This window comes from Pseudopodoces humilis, chromosome 4 (assembly GCF_049639895.1).
Source record: "Pseudopodoces humilis isolate 2021_Gansu_Grassland_sample_001 chromosome 4, ASM4963989v1, whole genome shotgun sequence".
Lineage (NCBI taxonomy): Eukaryota > Metazoa > Chordata > Aves > Passeriformes > Paridae > Pseudopodoces > Pseudopodoces humilis.
Genome location: NC_142203.1, coordinates 25,512,543 through 25,533,543, shown reverse-complemented (window position 1 = coordinate 25,533,543; position 21,001 = coordinate 25,512,543). Strand labels below are relative to the sequence as shown.

At 37.3% G+C, this 21,001-nt stretch overlaps 1 protein-coding gene across 1 annotated transcript; it reads left to right on the top strand.

Moving 5' to 3' along the window:
- Nucleotides 1–56: 56 nt before the first annotated feature.
- On the top strand, nt 57–20,934 carry SMC2 (structural maintenance of chromosomes 2). The gene is made up of 25 exons (XM_005530779.3): nt 57–115; nt 748–989; nt 1,894–2,043; nt 2,633–2,755; nt 3,679–3,717; nt 3,915–4,025; nt 4,213–4,257; nt 4,742–4,975; nt 5,638–5,787; nt 6,438–6,671; nt 7,524–7,683; nt 9,612–9,729; nt 10,419–10,557; nt 10,808–10,927; nt 11,240–11,444; nt 12,019–12,154; nt 13,123–13,247; nt 14,066–14,259; nt 14,577–14,720; nt 14,960–15,154; nt 15,729–15,929; nt 16,696–16,812; nt 18,060–18,220; nt 19,450–19,597; nt 20,476–20,934. Exons 2-25 carry the CDS (start codon nt 822–824, stop codon nt 20,701–20,703), a joined length of 3,645 nt encoding a protein of 1,214 aa, XP_005530836.1. The 5' UTR covers nt 57–115; nt 748–821; the 3' UTR covers nt 20,704–20,934.
- The last annotated feature ends 67 nt before the right edge of the window (nt 20,935–21,001 follow it).

The following is a 21,001-nucleotide window of genomic DNA, read 5'->3' as shown; positions in this document are numbered from 1 at the left end:
GGGCTGAGGGCCGGGGACGGCCGCCATCAGGCGCCTCCCCTAACGGTTGAGACGCTGGGCGCCAAAATTTGATCCTGGCGGACGGGCGGGCATCTGGGAGCGGCTCCGGACGGGGGTGAGCGAGTGGGGCAGCGGCATCGGGAATCAGCTCTGCAAGGGGGTGGGTGGGCGGGCGAGTGAAGAATCGGGACTGGGGAGGGAAGCAGGGTTGCCCGCCGCCGATTTGGCATCAGAGCCGGCAGGGAGGGCTCGCTGGAGCGGGGTCGCTGGCGGAGCCGCGGGGGCAGCGCGATGAAGGCGGCAGGGTCGGGGATGCGGCTCTGATGGGTCCTTGTTCGCGGTGCCTCTCAGCCGAGGCTGCCGCTTCCCTGGGATTTTACCCCTCGCGGGCGGTGTGGCTGAGCAGGTCCAGCAATTCTGCCAGCGGGAAATAGAGCCTCTGCCGTGTTCTGAAACATCCGGGCATTTCCTTCCCCTTCGCTGGCGGCCAGCTTTGCCAAAAACCGTGGTTTTGCCGCGAGTCTATACCCAAGTGTCGTGATAAACTTTGTGCAAAGGCAAGTCGCACAAGTACAGGTTATTGTTGGGATACTGCCAGGATCTCTGGTCTACTTGGCTTTTTTCGTTTATAAATGCATGATATTTTTGTTGTAAAAGGCATGCGTTCTTTCTATTTTCTTACAGGTCTAGTTGTTTGGCAGTATGATTCATTTGGTTATTCTTTTTTCTTTACTCTGAAACATATAGGATTACAATCCAGATACCTTTCTTAGTGCTTCTCAGGGGAATACTTTGACTGGACCCTTAGAAAAGCTGCGAAGATGTACATCAAGTCAATTGTTCTTGAAGGTTTTAAGTCTTATGCTCAGAGGACGGAAATTCGTGACTTTGACCCGTTATTCAATGCCATTACTGGCTTGAATGGTAGCGGCAAATCCAATATTTTGGACTCCATCTGTTTCATTCTGGGAATCAGCAATCTGTCACAGGTAAAGAGACGGGACTTTTAAGAAAGGTCTTTCTTCTGTCAGCAATTTTTCATGTTGCTCTAGTGAGTGACCTCCCACGGAAGACCTGAAGTGGTGCTTCTTTGAAAGAAGTAGTTTCATTATTTGGATTTTTCATTACATAAATGTAATTGATGTCTCTGTCATTGTTTCTCAATCTTACGTTAAGGCTGAGTTACAACTTCATCCACATACCAGTTACACAAAGAATGTGGCTTAAAGCAATAGGCTAAAAGCTAACAGCTTCAAACCAAAGATCTTTTGCATCTAAAGACAGTAATTTACCCATTTGTAATAAATGTTTTCAGTTCTTAAATTGGGTCTTAAAATCTGGCTACCTGGTTCATCAGAAAAAAATTTAAAAGTTTTCATGCAACGCCTGCTATTTAAGAGATAATATGTCTGCTTTATTCTCATAAAAAACCTGTGTGCTCTGACATCAATTTTAATCTCTGTCTGAAGGTGATTTTTTAATTTCCTTTCTTTCCCATCCCTACCTTCCCCCAGTTGTAGACAAAGCCAGCAGACCTCCAAGGAACACTTTCTGAATCACTTCCCTGTGAACTGCATTGTGAAAAATATGTGCTTGTTAAATAAATTTACTGTCAGGTGGCTTTTTTCACAGTTGTATTCAGTGTTTGAACTGAATGCTGCGTGAGACTGAATATATCTGATGCAGAAACATCTGGATAAGTTAAACTAGACTGGAACACGCTGGTTGTGGTATGATAGCACCCTGCAGCTCCCATGTGTCTGTTCATATGAACACATAAATACGAAACTAAATCTTCATTTTTTTATTAATTTCTCCAAAACCTACGGTTGTACAGTGAAAATGTGAAGTTAATTACTTTCAAAAAAGTATTTATCTGTTCCCTGGATTTAGGTGCGAGCTTCCAACTTGCAAGATCTTGTTTATAAGAATGGGCAAGCTGGAATTACAAAGGCAACTGTGTCTATTAACTTCGATAATTCAAACAAGAGTCAAAGTCCGCTGGGATTTGAAGCTAATGATGAGATCACTGTGACTAGGCAGGTGAGTCTTTAATATCTTTATTTTTTTGTAACCTATATACACTTTTACCATGCTCAAGAGCGAAGGAAAAAAAAAAAGGTAGTTTTTAAAGTCCCTGAGTTTCTGCAGTAGAGGCAAGGTTGCTATGTTGCCTTTACAGTGTACTTAGTTCCATAAACTGTAGGAGTAGATCCAGTGTATTAGCTGGAATTGTTTATATAGCAAGTTTAAATTTCTGTCCTGTGGCTTTTTCTGTTTTTATATCTTACTCTTAGTATCTGAATTGTGTGTTAAATTTGGTCTCCAGGAACAAAGGAATCTTTATTTTTACTGATGAAGATGTTGTGGTTTTGGTTTTTGATTATTTTTTGAGTGTTCAGTTTTTTAAAGTAGGGCTTTTTTGAAAGTTTCTTGACAGTATCAATGACTCAATGACTAATCTTTCTTACATTTTAGTTAAATATTTTAAATGCCAAACAAGCTCTGTTTTGATGTTCTGCACAGTATACACATACATGTATATGCACTTGTGATTTGCTCAGATGTTTTATTCTTTATTACAGTCTATATTCTCACTACACAAAGCGGTTTTTTTGTCTTTGTTCTCCAGGTGGTTGTTGGAGGTAGAAGTAAGTATCTTATCAATGGTGTGAATGCTGCCAACAGTCGTGTGCAGGATCTCTTCTGTTCTGTTGGACTCAATGTCAATAATCCTCACTTCCTCATTATGCAGGTATTGTGTGCATCTTTATAAAATCCAGAAAGAATAGGTCTTTCCCTAAATTTAATAAGACAGGGAAGATAGTGGGAAAACACTTCATTTCCTAATTAGAGTGGGATCTTATCAATTAAAATTTAACTCTGTTAAGTAGTTAAGATTTCCAGTACAGCATAGTTTGACCCTAAAACACATCTTGTAGCACAAGACCTCATGTTAGCAGACTTTACTGAAATATATACCCGTTTTATTTTGTACCTTTTTTCTCCTTAACAGATAGGTATTGCTTTTATAAATATTCTAAAATGGCAGATTTTATTTTGTATAATTTGTGCTTCATGTTAGACAGTAGCTTGAATGAAGTTGAGATATGTACCTTCTTAAGTCACAATTATCAAAAGAAAGCTCACAAAATTAGAAGACTGTAAGGGACTAGACAAATACCTGAAATATTTGCAAGGAATAATAAAACAGAGTAGGATTTGTTGTTTCAAATGTAACTGTCCCAAGCTGATGGCAAAAGTGGGGACAGTTTTGTACACACTCTTTCTCCCTGTTATGTATGAGCTACATCACCAAAAAAGCTGGTTTATGATTAGGAGCTTATTCAATATCAGCAACCCAGTAAAACTCTAGGAAAAATACTTGCATTACTTCTTTAAGATGTAATCAGGACTGTGGAGGATGAGCATAATATATGACATAAGGGCCATTCCAGGTATATTACCTGAAAGAGTGACTTACTTGAACTTCGAAGAGCAAAACAATTGAGTAAACTTGATTATTGTTTAGCAAAAAACAAAATTTAAAAGTGCTTGAACTTACAATACAATGTAAAAAAGTGAGTGGGGAATTAATGTATAAAAGTGAGTGGGGGTTTGGAGTTGTGGTTTTGGGTTTACTTTTTGCTACCACTCTTCTTATCTTTTTGTCAACAGGGCCAAATTACCAAAGTTCTAAATATGAAGCCACCAGAGGTAGGAAAGTTGTGGGGTTTTTTTTGTCCGAATTTTTACTGAACTGATTTGAATGATATGTTGATATGATGATATGTTGGGAGGGGGACAACAAAAATAAGAGTTGGAGGGAGATGAGATGTTCAGTTTAATGGAACCAATCTAACATAAGAAGAAACCAATCTAACATCAAATTTTTCTGCATTGCTTTATTTTAGATTTTAGCTATGATTGAAGAAGCAGCTGGTACTAGGATGTATGAGTGCAAGAAAATAGCTGTTCAGAAAACCATAGAGAAGAAGGAGTCAAAACTGAAAAGCATTCAAACGGTATTACATGTTGTAAAGCATGCTTTCATTGGTGTTTGTTAAAGATAACTGAACAACCAGTTTAATGTTGACTTTGACTTGTAGAATATTTTATTTCTGCACCTGGAACTAGTTATCCATGCCTAGACATGTTTAAAGTTTAGAGTTCAGTAAAATCAGAATATAAATCTTCTGTTATGTGTTTCAGGTCTTAAATGAGGAGATCAGTCCAACTTTAGAGAAACTGAAAGAGGTATGGAAAAATTAGAAGGGTGTTAAGGTCCTTCAAGTATTGAAAAAATATTTTCAACTACCCTGAACCCGTATGTTTTGGCTAAAACAATAGCATGTTTTCAAGCTCTGTAGGATCTTTTGAGAGAGAATTTTGTCATATTTCCATATACAGAGCATATGACATTTTGGACTTTCAGGAAATCCTACATCATCCTACATCAGGAAAGATGTAGGGAGAAGGAAAAAAATCAAGAGAACTAGATAAAAAGTTATTTTAAAGTGTCTTAGTTCTTAAGAAAATTAGATTAAGCAGTATTTCTCGTCTGCAATCGATTATATTAATATTGTTTTAGCTGAGAATAACATGAAGAATCCTGCTCCTTACTTAAAAATACTGATGTTTAGAGGTACTTAGAAGATTTCTATAGTAGTCTTATGTAACATTGTTTTTCCATCAAATTTTAGAGTTGTTTTTTTGTTTGTTTTTATTTTTGTCTGTTCAGGAACGAGCATCTTATCTAGAATACCAAAAAATAGTACGAGAAATAGAACATTTAAGCCGCTTTTGTATAGCTTATCAGTTTGTTCTGGCTGAAGAAAAAAAGGTATCCTCCACTAATGTGTTAAAGGAAATGCAGTCTAATGTAGAGAAGTTTCAGGAATCAAAGGCTGAAATTGAACAGAAGGTAAAACAACTTAATGAAGACATAGCCGAGATGGAAAAGGAAAAGGATAAGGTAAATGGAAACAGAGTTGTGCTCGCCTTAATACCTGAATACAAAGAATTTTAAGTCACTGGAATTATTCTTATAGATAATATAGCCTTGAATTTTTATCTTCTTCTGGTGTGTTGCTTAGATTATGCATTGTTCATTGTTGCTTCATTGTCAGTTTTGTCTAGAAGACATCCATTTAAAAGGTTTTTTTTTTTGTCTGAAATGCAAATGAAAAATAACAAGCATAAAAACTGTTTGCCCTCATGTTTCCACTTGGTGCATTTAATGGTAAGTTTTGCCAGAGACTTTTTTTCTCCTTTTTTTGTTGATGTCTCTAAAGAAAAGTAAGGAAGGTTTTGTTTGACAATAATCAGTATTGACTTCAATGTTGGGGGCAGTAAATTTGACAGGATACAGGATGGCCCACAGACTCTTTGAATGTCTAAATCTACTTTCTGTACAGGGACAATGTCCCATCTTATGGAGTGACATCAGTGTTCAATAGTACCTTCAAGTTAGGTTGGATTTCAGACATACGAGATGGTCTGACCTGTTGGTATTGGAGACTGCTGCCTGCTTGGTCAGATTTCCTTCTATATAAAGCTCTGAACAGAAGACAAAATATTACAAACATGGCACTGGTTTCACAGGCTAAATTAAATTACCTTTATTACTGATTATAGGAAGTTGGTGGTAGACTCCGTGCATTGGAAGCTGCTCTTTCAGAAAATCAAAGAGTTAATACAAAAGCACGAAGTGCTCTTGATCTCAAGAAGCAAAACTTAAAAGCTGAAGAGGTTAAGTACAATGAATTGTTAACACGTATGCAGAAGGTAAGATATTTGTATATAATTTTCATTACATACTAAATTAATTCAGATTGTGTGAGCAGCTGTTTCTCCTTTCCTGTTATGGTATGAAGAATCCTGTGATTGGCAAGAATTACATCAAGAAAGCAGAGACAAATGTTAAGGGCATTGTTCAATTTGTACAGCATAGGTACTAAGTTCCCACTAGAGAAAGACATGATGCAAATACAAATACAGTGCAACTCCTTATGGCCCCAAATTTTCTCTTAAGCTCAGCAGAGGTCCCTGTAGAAAACTATTATACTCTCTGGACATACATTACTCTTCAAATTAAATGAGAAGTCTCTGCCTTGCATATTTTTGACAATCAATGTTTTTTATGCAGGAGTATTATTTTTAGGTATTGGGAAGAGTGAGATAATTCTCCTAGTTCTTGGGCTCTTGTTGCCACTTCTTGTATTTCATCCCTCTGAAGATATTCAGTACACTCATGGGACAAATAAGGCATTTGAAAACATGCAAAGGCATATTGCAAGATCACAAAATCTGATAAAGGGTCTTAGAAATGTAGTTGATGAAACTGCTTGTTGCTCCTCACATAAACATTAATTTCAAGGAAATAGACTCAGGTTTTCTCTTAGTTTTTTCTATTTTTGTTCCTTATTTTGCTGAAGGATTCTAAAGCATTAGTGTCGAAGGAGAAAGAAGTACAGAATCTAGAGAAAGAATTAAATGTTTTACTGAAAGAAAGTGAAAAAGATGCACATGCTTTAGCTGCAGCGCAACAGCATTTTAATGCTGTGTCTGCTGGCCTGTCCAGCAATAAGGATGGTGAAGAAGCTACTCTTTCAGGACAGATGATGATCTGCAAAGATGAAATTAGCAAAGCAGTAACAGAGGCTAAACAGGTAAGAAAAAAACCTCTGCCTGTCTCAGACTTGCCTTCATGCTTTTGAAAATTGTCTGAAAACAAATCGACACATGCTTTGAAAGGTCAATGAAAGGTCTTTGAAAAGAGGGGCAGAATATCTATGCAAGATATTTTACATTTTGGTATATGCATTGAACTAACTTTTTGATAAAATATAAACAAAATATCCTTGCACAGGAAAATACTGTAATATTGCTGCGAGGGAGTACTAGAAACTGGCATTTGAGATATAAAGTAGGATTCACTGTACTCAAATGATCAGTAGTTTTGAATAGGAAAGAAAGGACTGTTGTCCATGGTACACAGTCAAAGAGATTTCTACTGTTAAACTTAAATGGAATCAAAATAAAGATGCTTGTGATTGTGAAATGGAGAGTTTAGAAAAAACTATTTTCTCCTTAGTTAAATTGTGTGCTCATCACACGAGTGGAAGAGACAACACTTGTTTTGTCTTAAGACAGAAAACCTCTGCTGGGGTAGTTCTGATAGTGGAGTTTAAATTTCCAAAGTCCACTTTTCTTGTCTCGCTTAAGGAGAAATTATTCTCTGTAGAGGAACAAGGACAGCTGTATCCCATCTTATTTTACTTTCCTTCTTCTCAGACTCTATTCATGTTCATATATTCATGTTACCATAGTTAAATATAACGTTTTAATTTCCAGATAACCTGTGCCATTATTTTCAAATTCCAAGGCTATTTTTTGTCATATCTGCAACCAGCTGAAAATTTTATGAATTACATGGGCAGCTTGGCAGTGCATGAGTTCTAAATTTGCACCTGCAAGATTGTCTTTGAAGATCTCATTCCGTATTTGATTACTCCTTATAGGCTCAAATGAAATTGAATTATGCACAAAAAGAATTAAAAGCTAAAGAAGCTGAAGTTAAAAAGATGGATGAAGGCTACAAGAAAGACCGAAAAGCATTTGAAACTGTCGAAAAAATTAAAATGACCCTAGAGAAACAGATAAAGGAGCTGAACTATTCAGGTCTGTACTTCTGATGCATAATTTTGGGGCAATCAGGACTTCTGATGCATAATTTTGGGGCAATCTGAAAGTAGTACAGAAGTGTTGTGAGTTGACCCTGACTCAATGCCAGGTGTTCAAAGCTGTTCTACCACCCCCTTCTCAACTCGACAGAGGAGACAATACATGGCAAAAGCTCATGGGTTAAGATAAGGACAGGGAGTGATCACTTGGCAATTACTGTCATGGGCAAAATAGACTTGACTTGGGGAAATTTAACTTAATTTACCAGGCTCTATTTAATAATTTGATATTCTGTACCTCCTCTCTATGAGTGGTGCAGGGGGATATGGGATGGGGGTTGCAGTCAATTCCTCACACGTTGTCTCTTCACTCCTTCTTCCTCAGGGGCGGGACTCACACTCTTCCCCTGCTCCACCATGGGATTCTTTCCCAGGGGAGGCTGTTCTCCCTGAACTTCTCCAGTGTGAATCCTTCTGATGGCTTGCAGTTCTTCACAAACTGCTCCAGCATAGGTCCCTCTCATGGGGTGCAGTCCCTCAGGAACAGGCTACTCCATTGTGTGTCCCATGAGGAGTCACACATCCTAACAGCAAACCTGCTCCAGCATGGACTCATCTGTCCTTGGGTCTGCAGGTTCTTACAGGACCCTGCTCTAGTGTTGGTTTCCACAGGCTGCAGGTGGATATCTGCTACACTCTGGACCTCCGTGGTCCATATTGCAGGGCACAGCTACCTCAGCAGTTTGCTCCACAGGCTGTAGGAGAATCTCAGTTCTAGTGCTTGGAGCACCTCCTCCTTTTCCTTCACTGGCCTTGTTGTCTGCAGGGCTGTTCATCTCACATATTGTCACTCCTCTTTCCAGCCACTGCAGAGAGGTGTGGCCTTCTTTTCCCCTTCTATAATGTATCATCCCAGAGGCTTCACCACCATCAGTGATGGTCTTGGCCTTTCACGTGGCCAGTGGTGGCTCTTTCTTGGAGCCAGCTGGAGGATGCAGAAACAAATGAACACAAAAGAATTTATGCTCTGCTTCCCATCAGGAATTAGGAGGCAATGTTCAGCCACTTCCTGTGAAGTAGGACCTCAGTATGCTGTTTTTGGAAGGCTGTTTTGGAAGACAGGCCTTAATAACAGATACTCCCTTCCCTCATCCTTTCTCTTACCTTTTACTGATGAGCACACCTTCATAATAGTATGGAATATCCCTTGGACCCCATATTCTATGTCCCCTCCCAACCTGTTGCTTACCCACAGGCTTTTGGAAGGGGGACTGGAGAGAGAGCCTTGGTGCCTGTGCCAGCATGTTTAGCAGTAGCCAAAACTGTGTTACAGTTACTGTATGCCTGTTTAGTGGAAACACAAATAGCAGCACTTTGAGGGCTTCTGTGTGGGGTGTTAACTCTGTCTCAGCCAGCCCCAATGCAGGAGGGGGATGAAAAATGAAGTACACTGCTTTCATGCATAAAGAAATTTCTCTGATCTAAGCTCTGCAAACTCTTAAACTTCCACAGAAAGCAGCTTGAAATAATTTGATTTTAGCAACTTTGGGCTGAATATTTTGAAGTTTGATGGCACAATTAAATTCCACATAAAATTAGATGGAAAAGAGGACCGACTATTCCATCCTGTTTTTACATACCTAAAACACTTCTTATAGTTTGTTTCTTATGCTAGGTAAAATTTGTTTCTGACACTCCTCCCAACTGTTATCTAATATTCCAGATTAACCTTTACAGAAGAACATTACACTTTAAACTTTTTATTCGTGTATTTGGTGTCACAATAGTATTAATTATTTAGTCTGAAAATTTGCAAAGTATTTTAGAAAGTCTTCTCTATATATATGTAAATAAACAGTGTAGGATTTTTAAGATAGTAGATTTCTCTGCTCTGAATATGTCTACTGCTTGTGTTCAACTCTGAAGAAGAGAAAGGAGAAGCCCTCCTAGCAAAAAAGAAGGCATTGATTTCTGATATCAACCGGCTAAGAGAACTGAGTGAAAATTTAATGGCAAAATTTCCTCATCTACAGTTCACATACAAGTAAGATCTCAGTGTGATCCTGAAAGATGCTTGGAAGGGTTTTTGGGGACCTTTTACCAGATGATTCTACCAATGTCTTAGCTCTTGCTTTGCTTTTAGTGCCAGTGAATAATACTGGCTTACCCATGCTGCAAAGTGAAGGGGGGGAAGGTGAGGGGGAAAGTCAGGAAATGTTACAATCTTGTCAAAGTCACTAGAGTTTAAAAGTTTTGTCTGATGGCATTTTCAAGTCATAACTTCAGTAGCCAGAGCCATAGAATCCAAAGGTCTAAACTGGGAAATATATAATCATTGTTTCTTGCCTTTGGACACAAGTAGACTTCCTCTTTGGAGATCAACTCCAGTCAAATACCCATATCCCCAGGTTTAATTTTTTATGTAATAGGCTGAACATACTCCTATAGCTGTGGTAATAACAGAAGCCATTGGAAAAAGAAATTGAAAAAATGTGTAAATAAATCAGGAATTACATACTTTTAATGACTATGTAACTGACTCTTTATTATCAAATCTCTTCCTGTGAAGTATTTAATTTGACAGGTTTTTTTGTTGGGGATTCTTAATCTGATAGAATTTAGAATTGCTTATATGAGAACAATAAGCGTCATGGGTTTTAAATAGAAGTTTTTTAAAGATGTGTGAGAGGAAAACAAACATGATTCATAGTCATAATTTGTATTTCTTTTAAGACATCCAGAAAAAAATTGGGATCCAAACCATGTGAAAGGCCCTGTTGTGTCTCTTTTTACTGTGAAAGATCTATCCAATGCCAAAGCCCTGGAAGCGGTGGCTGGAGGGAAACTCTATAACATTATTGTGGACACAGAAGTAAGTTTATTGTGTTAGTACAGAACTTTGAATTTTGTCATGTGGTTGTATGATTCAGGGTTGGCAAGCACGTGCCTTGTTACAGAATGCTTGAGAGTTTGGGTTTGGACCCATGTTCCTGTTTTAACTGGGTCAAGAAAGTGGTGCACAGTTGGTGGCAATGATGTGTTTTTCTTCCAGTGCCCTATTGTCTCACTTTACAAAATCACTTGTGTACTCAGGTATGCTTTGTAACTATTTTTCATTTGAGGTTACTGGCAAAAAGCTTTTAGAAAAGGGTGAACTAAAGCATCGCTACACCATCATTCCATTAAACAAAATTTCAGCCAGGTGTATTCAAGAAGGCACAGTCAAGTTGGCCCAAAGCTTGGTATGTAAATAAATACACTCTTTACATTATATTACCTCTGTCCAGTTTTAATTTTGTTTCTGTACTACAAACCTGGAATTCTTAATGGTTATTATTGTGTGAATTTCTTTTGGGGGTTTTAGGATATGCTGATTTTGTTTTCCTTTGTATCCGTTCAATTTTTTGAGGTTTAAATGGGTATTAATTATTCCACTTGTAGCTGAAATAGTTTTAAAATGTAGTGATACTGTCTTTTGTTGACAATAAAAGACAGAAATCAAATTTGAAACTTATAACTTAAGGCACACTAATTGCATTTCATTTGATTTCTAGGCTGGCCGCGATAACTTGCATTTAGCCCTTTCTCTAATTGTATATGAACCTGAACTGCAGAAAGCAATGGAATATGTCTTTGGAACAACACTGGTCTGTAATAACATGGATAATGCTAAGAAAGTGACTTTCGACAAAAGGATAATGACAAGAAGTGTTACTCTTGATGGAGATGTGTTTGATCCCCAAGGAACTCTGCATGGAGGCAATTGCTGGTTCTATTCATATAATACTAATAATATTGTGTGCCTGTTGATACGTTTACTGCTCTTGAGTATTTTTTATAAAAATGAACAGTAACCTTTTCGTTTAGACACATACTGGGAATAATCTGTTTGAGCTAAAGTTGTCTTGAGCTGAAATAATATTAATTAGTTTAAGAAAAAATTACTGACAAACTTCACATAAAGTAATTTAGATTTTAAATAGTTAAATCTTATTAGACTGTGTAATCCTCTTGGAAGCAAAAGTGCTTGGAATTCAAGCACTACTTGAAGTAATTCATCATTGGTTTGCGATAATTTAATAAATTATGAAAAGTTAGCTATTTGCATAAGTTATGCATTTGTAGTATTCAGAGCCTGCAAAACTAAGTTATGGAACAGAGGAGGTAGTCTTTCTCCTCTGAGAACTCTAACTTTAGCCTAACTGCCATACCTGTTTCTCAGCTAAAAGAAATTATCAACCTGCCTATTGGTTAATGTTTAGAATTTGCAATTGCCAATGGTAATGGGTCTAGTTACAATTAGCCTGGCTTTTTAATTTTTTTCATTGAACAGGTGCCTCCTCACAGGCTACACCAATATTGTCTAAACTTCAAGAAGTGAAAGATGTTGAAATAGAACTCAAGAAAAAGGAATCTGAACTTGTAGCTGTAGAGAATGAGTTGGCAAGCTTGAAGACTGTTGCTGAAAGGTAGGGTTTGCATTATACAATGTGTAATTAATCTGAGTAAATTTAACATAATGAATCGTTTTGGGAGGCCATAGGCTTTTTGAGAATGTAATATGCAGAAAATAATTCCCTTCCTCCCTCTCCTCCCAATTTAATTAGCAAGTTCAGCAATCAAAAAGCAAATTCAATTTTAAATAACACATGCAAAAAAACTATGTTTTGGATAACACAGGGTAAAAAAAAGGGTACACATTGATGTCTAATTGAAATTAGTTGAATTTTCATGAAGTACACTGATAAATGGATCCGTTCTAGACTTAATTTTAACATCTGTACAGAATTCCAATTTGTGGTCAGTCTTACTTTTCTTGCAAGAAAATAAAAAGATGTTAGAAATATCCAAGTGCTACTGCTGTAAGCATTTAAATGAAATAATTTTAAGTATATTTGATTTTCAGCTGCTCAGTTATTGAATACCATATTAAAAGATGGAAGAGAAAAATATATTTAGTCAGTTCTGAAAAAATGCCATAAGGAAGGCAGTGTTGCATAACATGCTGTCTACCAGCTGGATTTATTTCTTCAAATCGTTTTGAGCTGCAGTGGACTTCCAGAAATATAGCCAAGAGGAGGAAAGAGCTTTGGCTTTTAGATATCTTTTCTTTAATTATTCAGCTAACATCTGTCATGCTGCCAGTTGGGAAAATGGTCTGTGAATTGTTGCCAAATTCCACGAGTTGCATTTGTTTTAATGTGTCAGATCCAGGCTAAATAGCAGGACCTGCATATATAATAACTTACATGCCTACAAGCCTCACAATTATCATTAAAGCAATTCTATTGGATTTTCATTCATCTAAACTTATTTGCCCTACTCTCATCACTGTATTTTACATGAGAAATGGAATATCTATATTCATCTACTCAGCTTTGAAAGTGAGATGCTGGGTACCCTTCCATATAGCAGTGTGTCACTACTGTCTCCAAAGGTACCAGCAACTGAAGCAGCAATTGGAGATGAAGTCTGAGGAAGCAGAGCTGTTGCAGAAGAAGCTTCATCAAAGTGCTTACCACAAACAAGAGGAAGAGCTGCTTGACCTGAAGAAAACCATTGGTGACAAATGTCTTATTCTTTTAACTGAAAACTAATTGCTGAGAATGAAATGGATACCAGGCTGTTAGAGTAACAGAATCTTCATTTAAGAAAGAAGTACTTTTCACTTTAAAAATACTGGCTTTATATTTTGGAACATTGTAACAAAGAATCATGGTATGCTTGCAAAGAGGTGATTCACTTAAAGGTGGTCATTCTCTTATAGTAAAGGTTATACTCTCATTTAATGGTTTTTATATACTTTGTAATAATGGAAAATACATCTTTGCAGGGAAGTTTAAAAATGGATTTGATCCCATATTTGAGTAGTCTTGGCTTTTTTCAAGCTGTCTGTTTCTGTAGGTGCTTAAGGTTAGTAATACAGTAATATAGTTTGCATAACAAGAAAGCATTGGAAAGAAATAGTGTTTCATATAGCTAAGGAAAGACAGAAATGCACAAAACGCAGCAACAAGTAGAACATCTAAAAAATGGACAGAAGTACATATCTAGACATAGTATTCTAGGGATGAAGTGGCATCTTGTTAGGTAGCCATCTGATTAATTACTTCTTGATCCTGAGACTTGACATATTCTTCCCTCTGTCAATAAAGAAGGTCACCTTTTCATAGTGGCTGTTTGCTCCCCTACTAATAACTGGTAGCAACAACACAGTCTCTTAGAGTAATCATTGAAATATCTGACTTTAGCAATTAGTGAGTGTTCAACCACTTTTTTTTCTGTTGGAGGCAAAGAGAGATTTATTTCAGTTGGCATTTAGGATGTAAATTTAAAGATGAGAACAGTACTTAATCTCAGTACTCTACTTCTTGATTCAGCGTCTTGTGAAGAGACATTAAAGAAAACTGAAGAGAGCAAAAAGAAAGCAGAAAAAAAATACAAGGAATTAGAGAATAAAATTAAAAATGCAGAAACAGAGTGTCTGAAAGAACGGAGTAATGCGGAGCAGAAACTAGAAAATGCCAAGAAAAAGGCAGATGCTTCAAGCAAAAAAATAAAAGACATGCAGCAGGTAAAACTTCACTTCTGTTGGCAGTTCTCTCCCTATTAAAAGTGGGCACAAAAATCAGAAAATTTGATTCTCCTGCTCTCAGTTTTGGGACTTACTATATTACTGTGTAGTCACTGACATAGTCACTATATTACTGTGTAGTCACTGACATAGTCACAGACTGAGGTTTTTTTGTCTTTTTCTTTCTTTGTTTTTGTGAGATTGCACCCTTGCTCAAGAATGGGTGTTGTTAATCTTCTACAGTATTTACTACATCAAACTGAATCTTAATTCTCTCCATTTAAGTAAAACTAATAAATTGGAAAACATCTTTCTAGGAAGTCAAAGCTTTAGTTCTGGAACTTGAAGAGCTGAAGCAAGAGCAGGCCTCCTATAAACAACAGATAACAGCTGCAGAGGAAGCAATCAAATCCTACCAGGATCAAGTTGAGGCTATGGTGGCTGAAGTGGCTACAACAGAGGTAAAAGTGAATACTTTGATTATCCATTTTCATGTTGCTCTCTATGTGATCCTTTGAACCTCACATTATAATGTGTATCTTTTTCTGCAGACTTACTTGCCACATTCAATCAGCCCAGGCAGTTATTTTTTGCTTCACTTTCACACGTGAATTTTTTCTTTTTGCTGTGTCAGTTCTAATACAGCTTTAATGCCACCTTTAAAAGAGGCCAATAAATGTCTGCTGATTTACTTTTTCAGGAATCTGTAGAGAGAGCACAGAAGGAGCTTGCCAAGCAGAAGGAAATAATTGCATTACATGATGATGCAATTAAACACAAATGTGCAGAGATGATAAAATACAGAGAACAAAATAATGAATTACAGCTTAAGGTTAAAGAATTGGAACACGGCATCACCAAATGTCAACAAGAGGCTGCTGATGCTGCTGCCAAGGTATTTCAAAATTGTGCTTCTCTTCACATCTTGTGACCAAGAATGGTCATTTCCCTTGCAGAGGAAATAGCCTTTTTTCTTTAAGCACTGTCATATTTGCAGCTCTCAATGTGAAAAGTTTTATCTGAGGAAGAGGGAAATTGTACATTGTAAAAGAGCTGATCTGTGTGGAGTAACAGAGGATAGATCACCATGAGAAAGCGATCAGTAAGAACATTCTGATTGTGTGGACAAATTAGATAACTAATTAAGGAAGGTAATTCCATGATGTAGTGACATTGTTATAGTTCAGATGTAGAAAAAAGGGTGCTTCAAGTAAGTTAGATACATTAAAGCTACCTTAAATTCCTGGCTTGTCCACAATGAAGGAAATCACACAAAGCATTGTAAAGATAAGTACCTGTGCTACACTGGGGTAGAAGAATTAATGTGGTAATTTCAGAATGTAGGTGGGGTTGGTTTGTTTGATTGGTTGGTTGGTTGGTTTTGGGTTTTGTTTGTTTGTTTGTTTTAATTTTCAGTTCACATTTGAGAGGGGTGAGGGAAAAGCCTCAGCAAATCTATTTGTTTACAGGTGGCCAAAATGCTGAAAGAATACAAGTGGATAGCTTCAGAAAAAACACTCTTTGGCCAGCCAAACACAGCCTATGATTTCAAAAGTAGCAACCCTAAAGAAGCAAGTCAGAAGCTGCAAAAATTGCAGGAGCATAAAGAGAAGTTGGGAAGGAATGTGAACACGAGGGCTATGAACATGCTTTCTGATGCAGAGGAAAGGGTAAACATTCTGTGCTTTAATCTGTAAAGATTGGGCCAGCTGGTCATATGGTGCATATACAATATATACAGATTTATATAATGTAGCTTTACATTTTCTTGTGCTCTATTTCTCAATACTCCAGAAATAAAACTAAACCTTCATGAGATACCAGGAAACCTTTTGCTGGTTCTTTCATACTAATCTTACATCTTTGAACTGTTTGGATGGTAGAAAACACTATTTTATTCGTTTCTTATCCCAGTTCACCCTAAATTGAAGCATTAGCAAGCTTTGTGGCATCCATTAGAGTATCTGAGAACTATATACTGTACTAAAAGCTGCAGACCAAAAAATTCATCCTCAAGCCTGATAGCTTGATGGTGTAGCAAGGTTGTCTTGAATAAATCTGCATCTTCAGGCTATTCCAGGATTGTCTGAAAATTGCCCACTGATTTTATCCTTCAACTTTTCTAGTACTGTTTCCTCCTATCAGCCTCCAGAAGCATCCTTTCTTCTGTGGAAAAGCAAATTAACTTGGAAGTGCAACTTTCAGAGTAATGTTGTCCTTCTCCTTTGCTGATTGTTGAAAATTCTGATGCTTTAATTTGCAAGTAATCCCAAAACTTACGTCCCTCATGCAGCTAAATAAATGCACTGGATTTTAATTTTGTGGTTAATGACTATTTCATAGCTACACAATGATACAGTGAAGCTGTAAGATTAGCACAAAATGCATTTGAGCACATAGTTCATTGAAATCAATCTTTTCTTCTCATTTCACCAGTACAATGACTTAATGAAGAAAAAAAGAATTGTAGAGAATGACAAGATAAAAATTCTTGCAGTTATTGAGGAACTTGACCGGAAGAAAAAGCAAGCTTTAGATATTGCTTGGAAAAAGGTATGATACTTGAAACTTATCTTAGATTACTGTTTTGCATATTTCCTTGGGGAAAAAATGTCTACTTTCAGAATTAACATCCCTGACCTATATTTAAAAATAACAACTTTATTTCTCCTGTTTATTCCCACTTTTGAGAATAAGACTTGAATTCTCTGAAAATTGTAAAGGTCCAGTTAAACCTGCAAAAGTACTTTCTCATTCCTTTTTTGGTGCCCACAAAAATTTCATGAAGGTTAACACCTATTGAAATTCAATTGGGTTTTATTTTTAGTATTTTTTCTTTTCTTAAACCAATATTTTACCAGAGTTAAAATTTTCTGGTTCTATGTTGCCTTCTATGGTGTGGGGCTGTGGACCTGGGGTACTGTTCCTGTTACTGTCAGGATACATAATACTAGGATAGAGCAATGCCTGATTTATGTTTTTGTTACCTAGGCACTCTGCCTTTTTAGCAGGTCTGTCACATAATGAATTATAACAAAAGTATAACATTTTCCCTTTCTACATTGAAATCTTTTGACACTTTCTTTTCTACTTGTGCTTTTTGGCCTTTGAGAAAATTGATTTTAACCAAGATTAAATTGCACATAGATGAAGTATCCATTTAATTATTAATTATCCTGCCTGTACTTAGGTTATCGCTAACAAAATGGTACCTTTTCATTGTAAAAATCATGTTTGGCAGAAATTAGTGAGCTGTAGTGCAAAAGCATCACACATGGTGGAATAAGTGTGTTTTCAGATAAATTCCTAAACCTAGGAAATTGTAATCTGCATTTACAAAGTTGCATCCCAGCCCATACCTGGACATTGTTTAAGTAAACCTGGAAAGACAGAGTCAAGAGGATGCAAGTATGTATCTCTTACATGGTGCTTATACTTTCAGTAGTCAACTAATTGGGAGAAATCACAATTTGCCAATTAATAAATCTGAGTTAGGGTGTAACCATTTCCCTGGCTGATAGCATAAAGAAGCCTTCCAATATATCTTTCACTGGATCCTTCTAAAATGCTTAGTATGAGGTGTCATATATGCTTTGGTGTTGCTTCTCTCTTCAGAGATAAATAAAATAAATAAATAAAATAAAAGCTAGTGTTTCCTCACTGTCCTGTATGTGACATGAGAAGTCACCACGTTGAACTGGGAAAGATGTCTTGATTGTTGTGCTGCTCACCACTAAGTTTTTCACTCTGTGCTTTTTATCCAAAGCATGTTCATACATCTTTTGTGGTCTGACTTCCAGGTGAATGAAGACTTTGGTTCCATTTTCTCAACACTCCTACCTGGAGCCAGAGCTATGCTAGCAGCCTCTAAAACTCAAAATGTCTTTGTTGGTATGGAGTTCAGAGTAGCCTTAGGAAACACCTGGAAGGAAAACTTAACAGAACTTAGTGGAGGACAAAGGTTGGTGAATTAATTTGTTTTCCATTGTCATTGTGTATGTAATGTTATGTCTAATTAATTCAAGTTCTGAAAAGCAAAAAACTAATATTTTCCTTGTCAGGGAACTCTGCCTCTTTCTAGATGGACTCAATATTGGAAGCACTATTAATACATTCGGACTTAGAACAATGCTTTGCTTAGTGTAAGATAACAATCATGATTTTACTCCTGTCACACATAAATGACAAAAAAAAAAAACTGAATGGTGAGAAAACTACATTTAACTCTAGGTAGAACTAATATAATGTTGAATTAAACACTCCTCTCCTTGAGTTGTAGCCACAAAAATCTATGTAGGCGAGTATTTCCCTGGCATAAAAGTAGTGTCAGGGCAACAGTTTTCTTCTCCAGTGTCTATGGCTACCAAGTAGGGTATGTACTTCTTTGCAACTTTTAAGGAAAAAAATATTAACAAACTGAAAAGCAGAAACAGAATTTGGGGAGAGGTGAGAGAGATACAGAACTTTCTAAGGACAGAATACTTGGAAGAACCAGGTGTGGAAAAACATTGCAAAACTCAGAACTGGAATTAGAACAACAGCATAATTTTAAATAGCATCACCCAGCTAACGTGATCTTTAAATAAGAAGTAATATTTTCTGTTTGACAGAAGACTTCACATTTTGCAATGGAAAATTATCATTCCATCTCTTCAGAGCCATAGCAGTAATGTGGTTTTGAGGGACCATTTTAGAATCATAGAATCATTTAGGCTGGAAAAACTCTCAAGCTCATCAAGTCCAACCGTTAACTGCCAAGTCCACCACTAAACCATGTCACTAAGCCCCACATCTACATGTCTTCTAAATCTCTCCACGAGTGCTGACTCAACCAATTCTATGGGCAACCCATTCCAATGCTTGATAACCATTTCAGTGAAGAAATTTTTCCTAATATCCAATCTAAACCTACCCTGATGTAACTTGAGGGCATTTCCTCTTGGCCTATCTCGTTACATGGGAGAAGAGGCCAACCCCCACCTGGCTCCATCCTCTTTTCTGGTAGCTGTAGAAAGCAGTAAGGTCCCTCCTGGGCCCCTTTCCCTCCAGGCTAAACAACTCCAGCACCTGCTCTTCATCAAGACTTGTCATCCAGACCCTTTATCACCTTTATTGCTTTTCAACAATTGTTTTTGAAAGCCATAGCCTTTCAGATGAAATTAAATCATAATTTTCTTGTCTCCGTACCAGATCACTGGTGGCCTTATCCTTGATATTAGCCATGCTCCTCTTCAGGCCTGCCCCTGTTTACATCTTGGATGAAGTGGATGCAGCCCTTGATCTCTCTCATACCCAGAATATAGGGCAGATGCTTCAAACCCATTTCAGACACTCCCAGGTATGATTTTGAAATTATTGTAATAGAATGGTTTGGGTTGGAAGGGGCCTCAAAGATCATCTATACCAATCCCCTGCCATGGGCAGGGACACCTTCTACCAGGCCAGATTGCTCAGAGTTCCATCCATTATTTCCAAAGGCAGTCTGGCACTGAGGACTCCGAGTTGTTTACCTCTTTTATTCTAGGGATGTGTGTTATAATATATATGAGTTATTTCAGGTGGAAGCTAGACTTACATGGCAGTGGCGAAACTTGAATGTTGTTGCTGCTGTTGCTGCTGTTGGTTAAAATGGAGCAAGATGGAGGAGTATCTCTGATACACTTAGTTTCAGACAAGATCCTGAATTCTTTTTAACTGGAGGTTTAAGGTATTTCATGTTGACCCTCTTGAAATAAGTCACGCACTACTCAAAAGGATCTCTGTATCACTGTGACCTTGTAATGAAAAAAAAAGGCAGTACACATCTCTATTAAGGACTTGACCATTCCAAATTATGAATGAGGGAGAACATTTGTTACCAGTGTTGCAAAATTATTTGAGTAGTATCTTTTGACTAGGTAAGATCCTACATTCTTTCATAATTAGTGGCACAGTTTTTTCTGTTTTCTTCCACCATGAACAGGCATCCTGTATTGTGGACTGTGTATCCCAGGCCAGGTGCTGGGATATGGACAGAACTGTCATTAACTGCACAAATAGTGGGTGTACATTGACTGTGTGACACATTCTCTTGGGCCTTGGTTAGTTTCAGAATACTTTTTTAAGAATATTACTGAGGTATTAGCCAAATGAAGGAAAAAAGAGTCATCTCTTTGGAAGCCTTTTCTGGTGTTGTTTGGATAGCAACATTTATTACATGTTTCTGGTTTGTTTTAGTTTATTGTGGTGTCCTTGAAGGATGGAATGTTCAACAATGCAAATGTCCTCTACAAGACCAGGTTTGTGGATGGCGTATCCACTATTGCAAGATACAGTCAGATTAAAAACAGAAAAAATGAGTCTGCTCCCAATAAAGCTGAGAAAACATGTAGAATATTGAAGGAGATAAACAACATAGAAAGTTGGGAAGAAAGACCCCGCGAAGTAGGGGTCATCGATGTGTAGTAGCACCTTAAGTGTTCCCTTTTTAAGTTTCAAATTTTTTTCCTAATTAGAAAAAGTTTTAGCTGTTAGTTCATACCTGAAGCTTTTGAAGATCTGAAGTGCATAGGAAATAAGTCTGTAACAGTCTGTTCTATTAAGTAAGCTAGACAATTTTTGTCCTGCTTCCCTTCATTCCTTTGTAATTCCTGTCATTCCTTTGTAATATATACAAATAAATGTATAGAAGCAGTAGTTAAAGCTTTTATATGGGGAAAAGCTGATTCAGCTACCTGTGTTCTACAGCACTCGGAAGACCTGT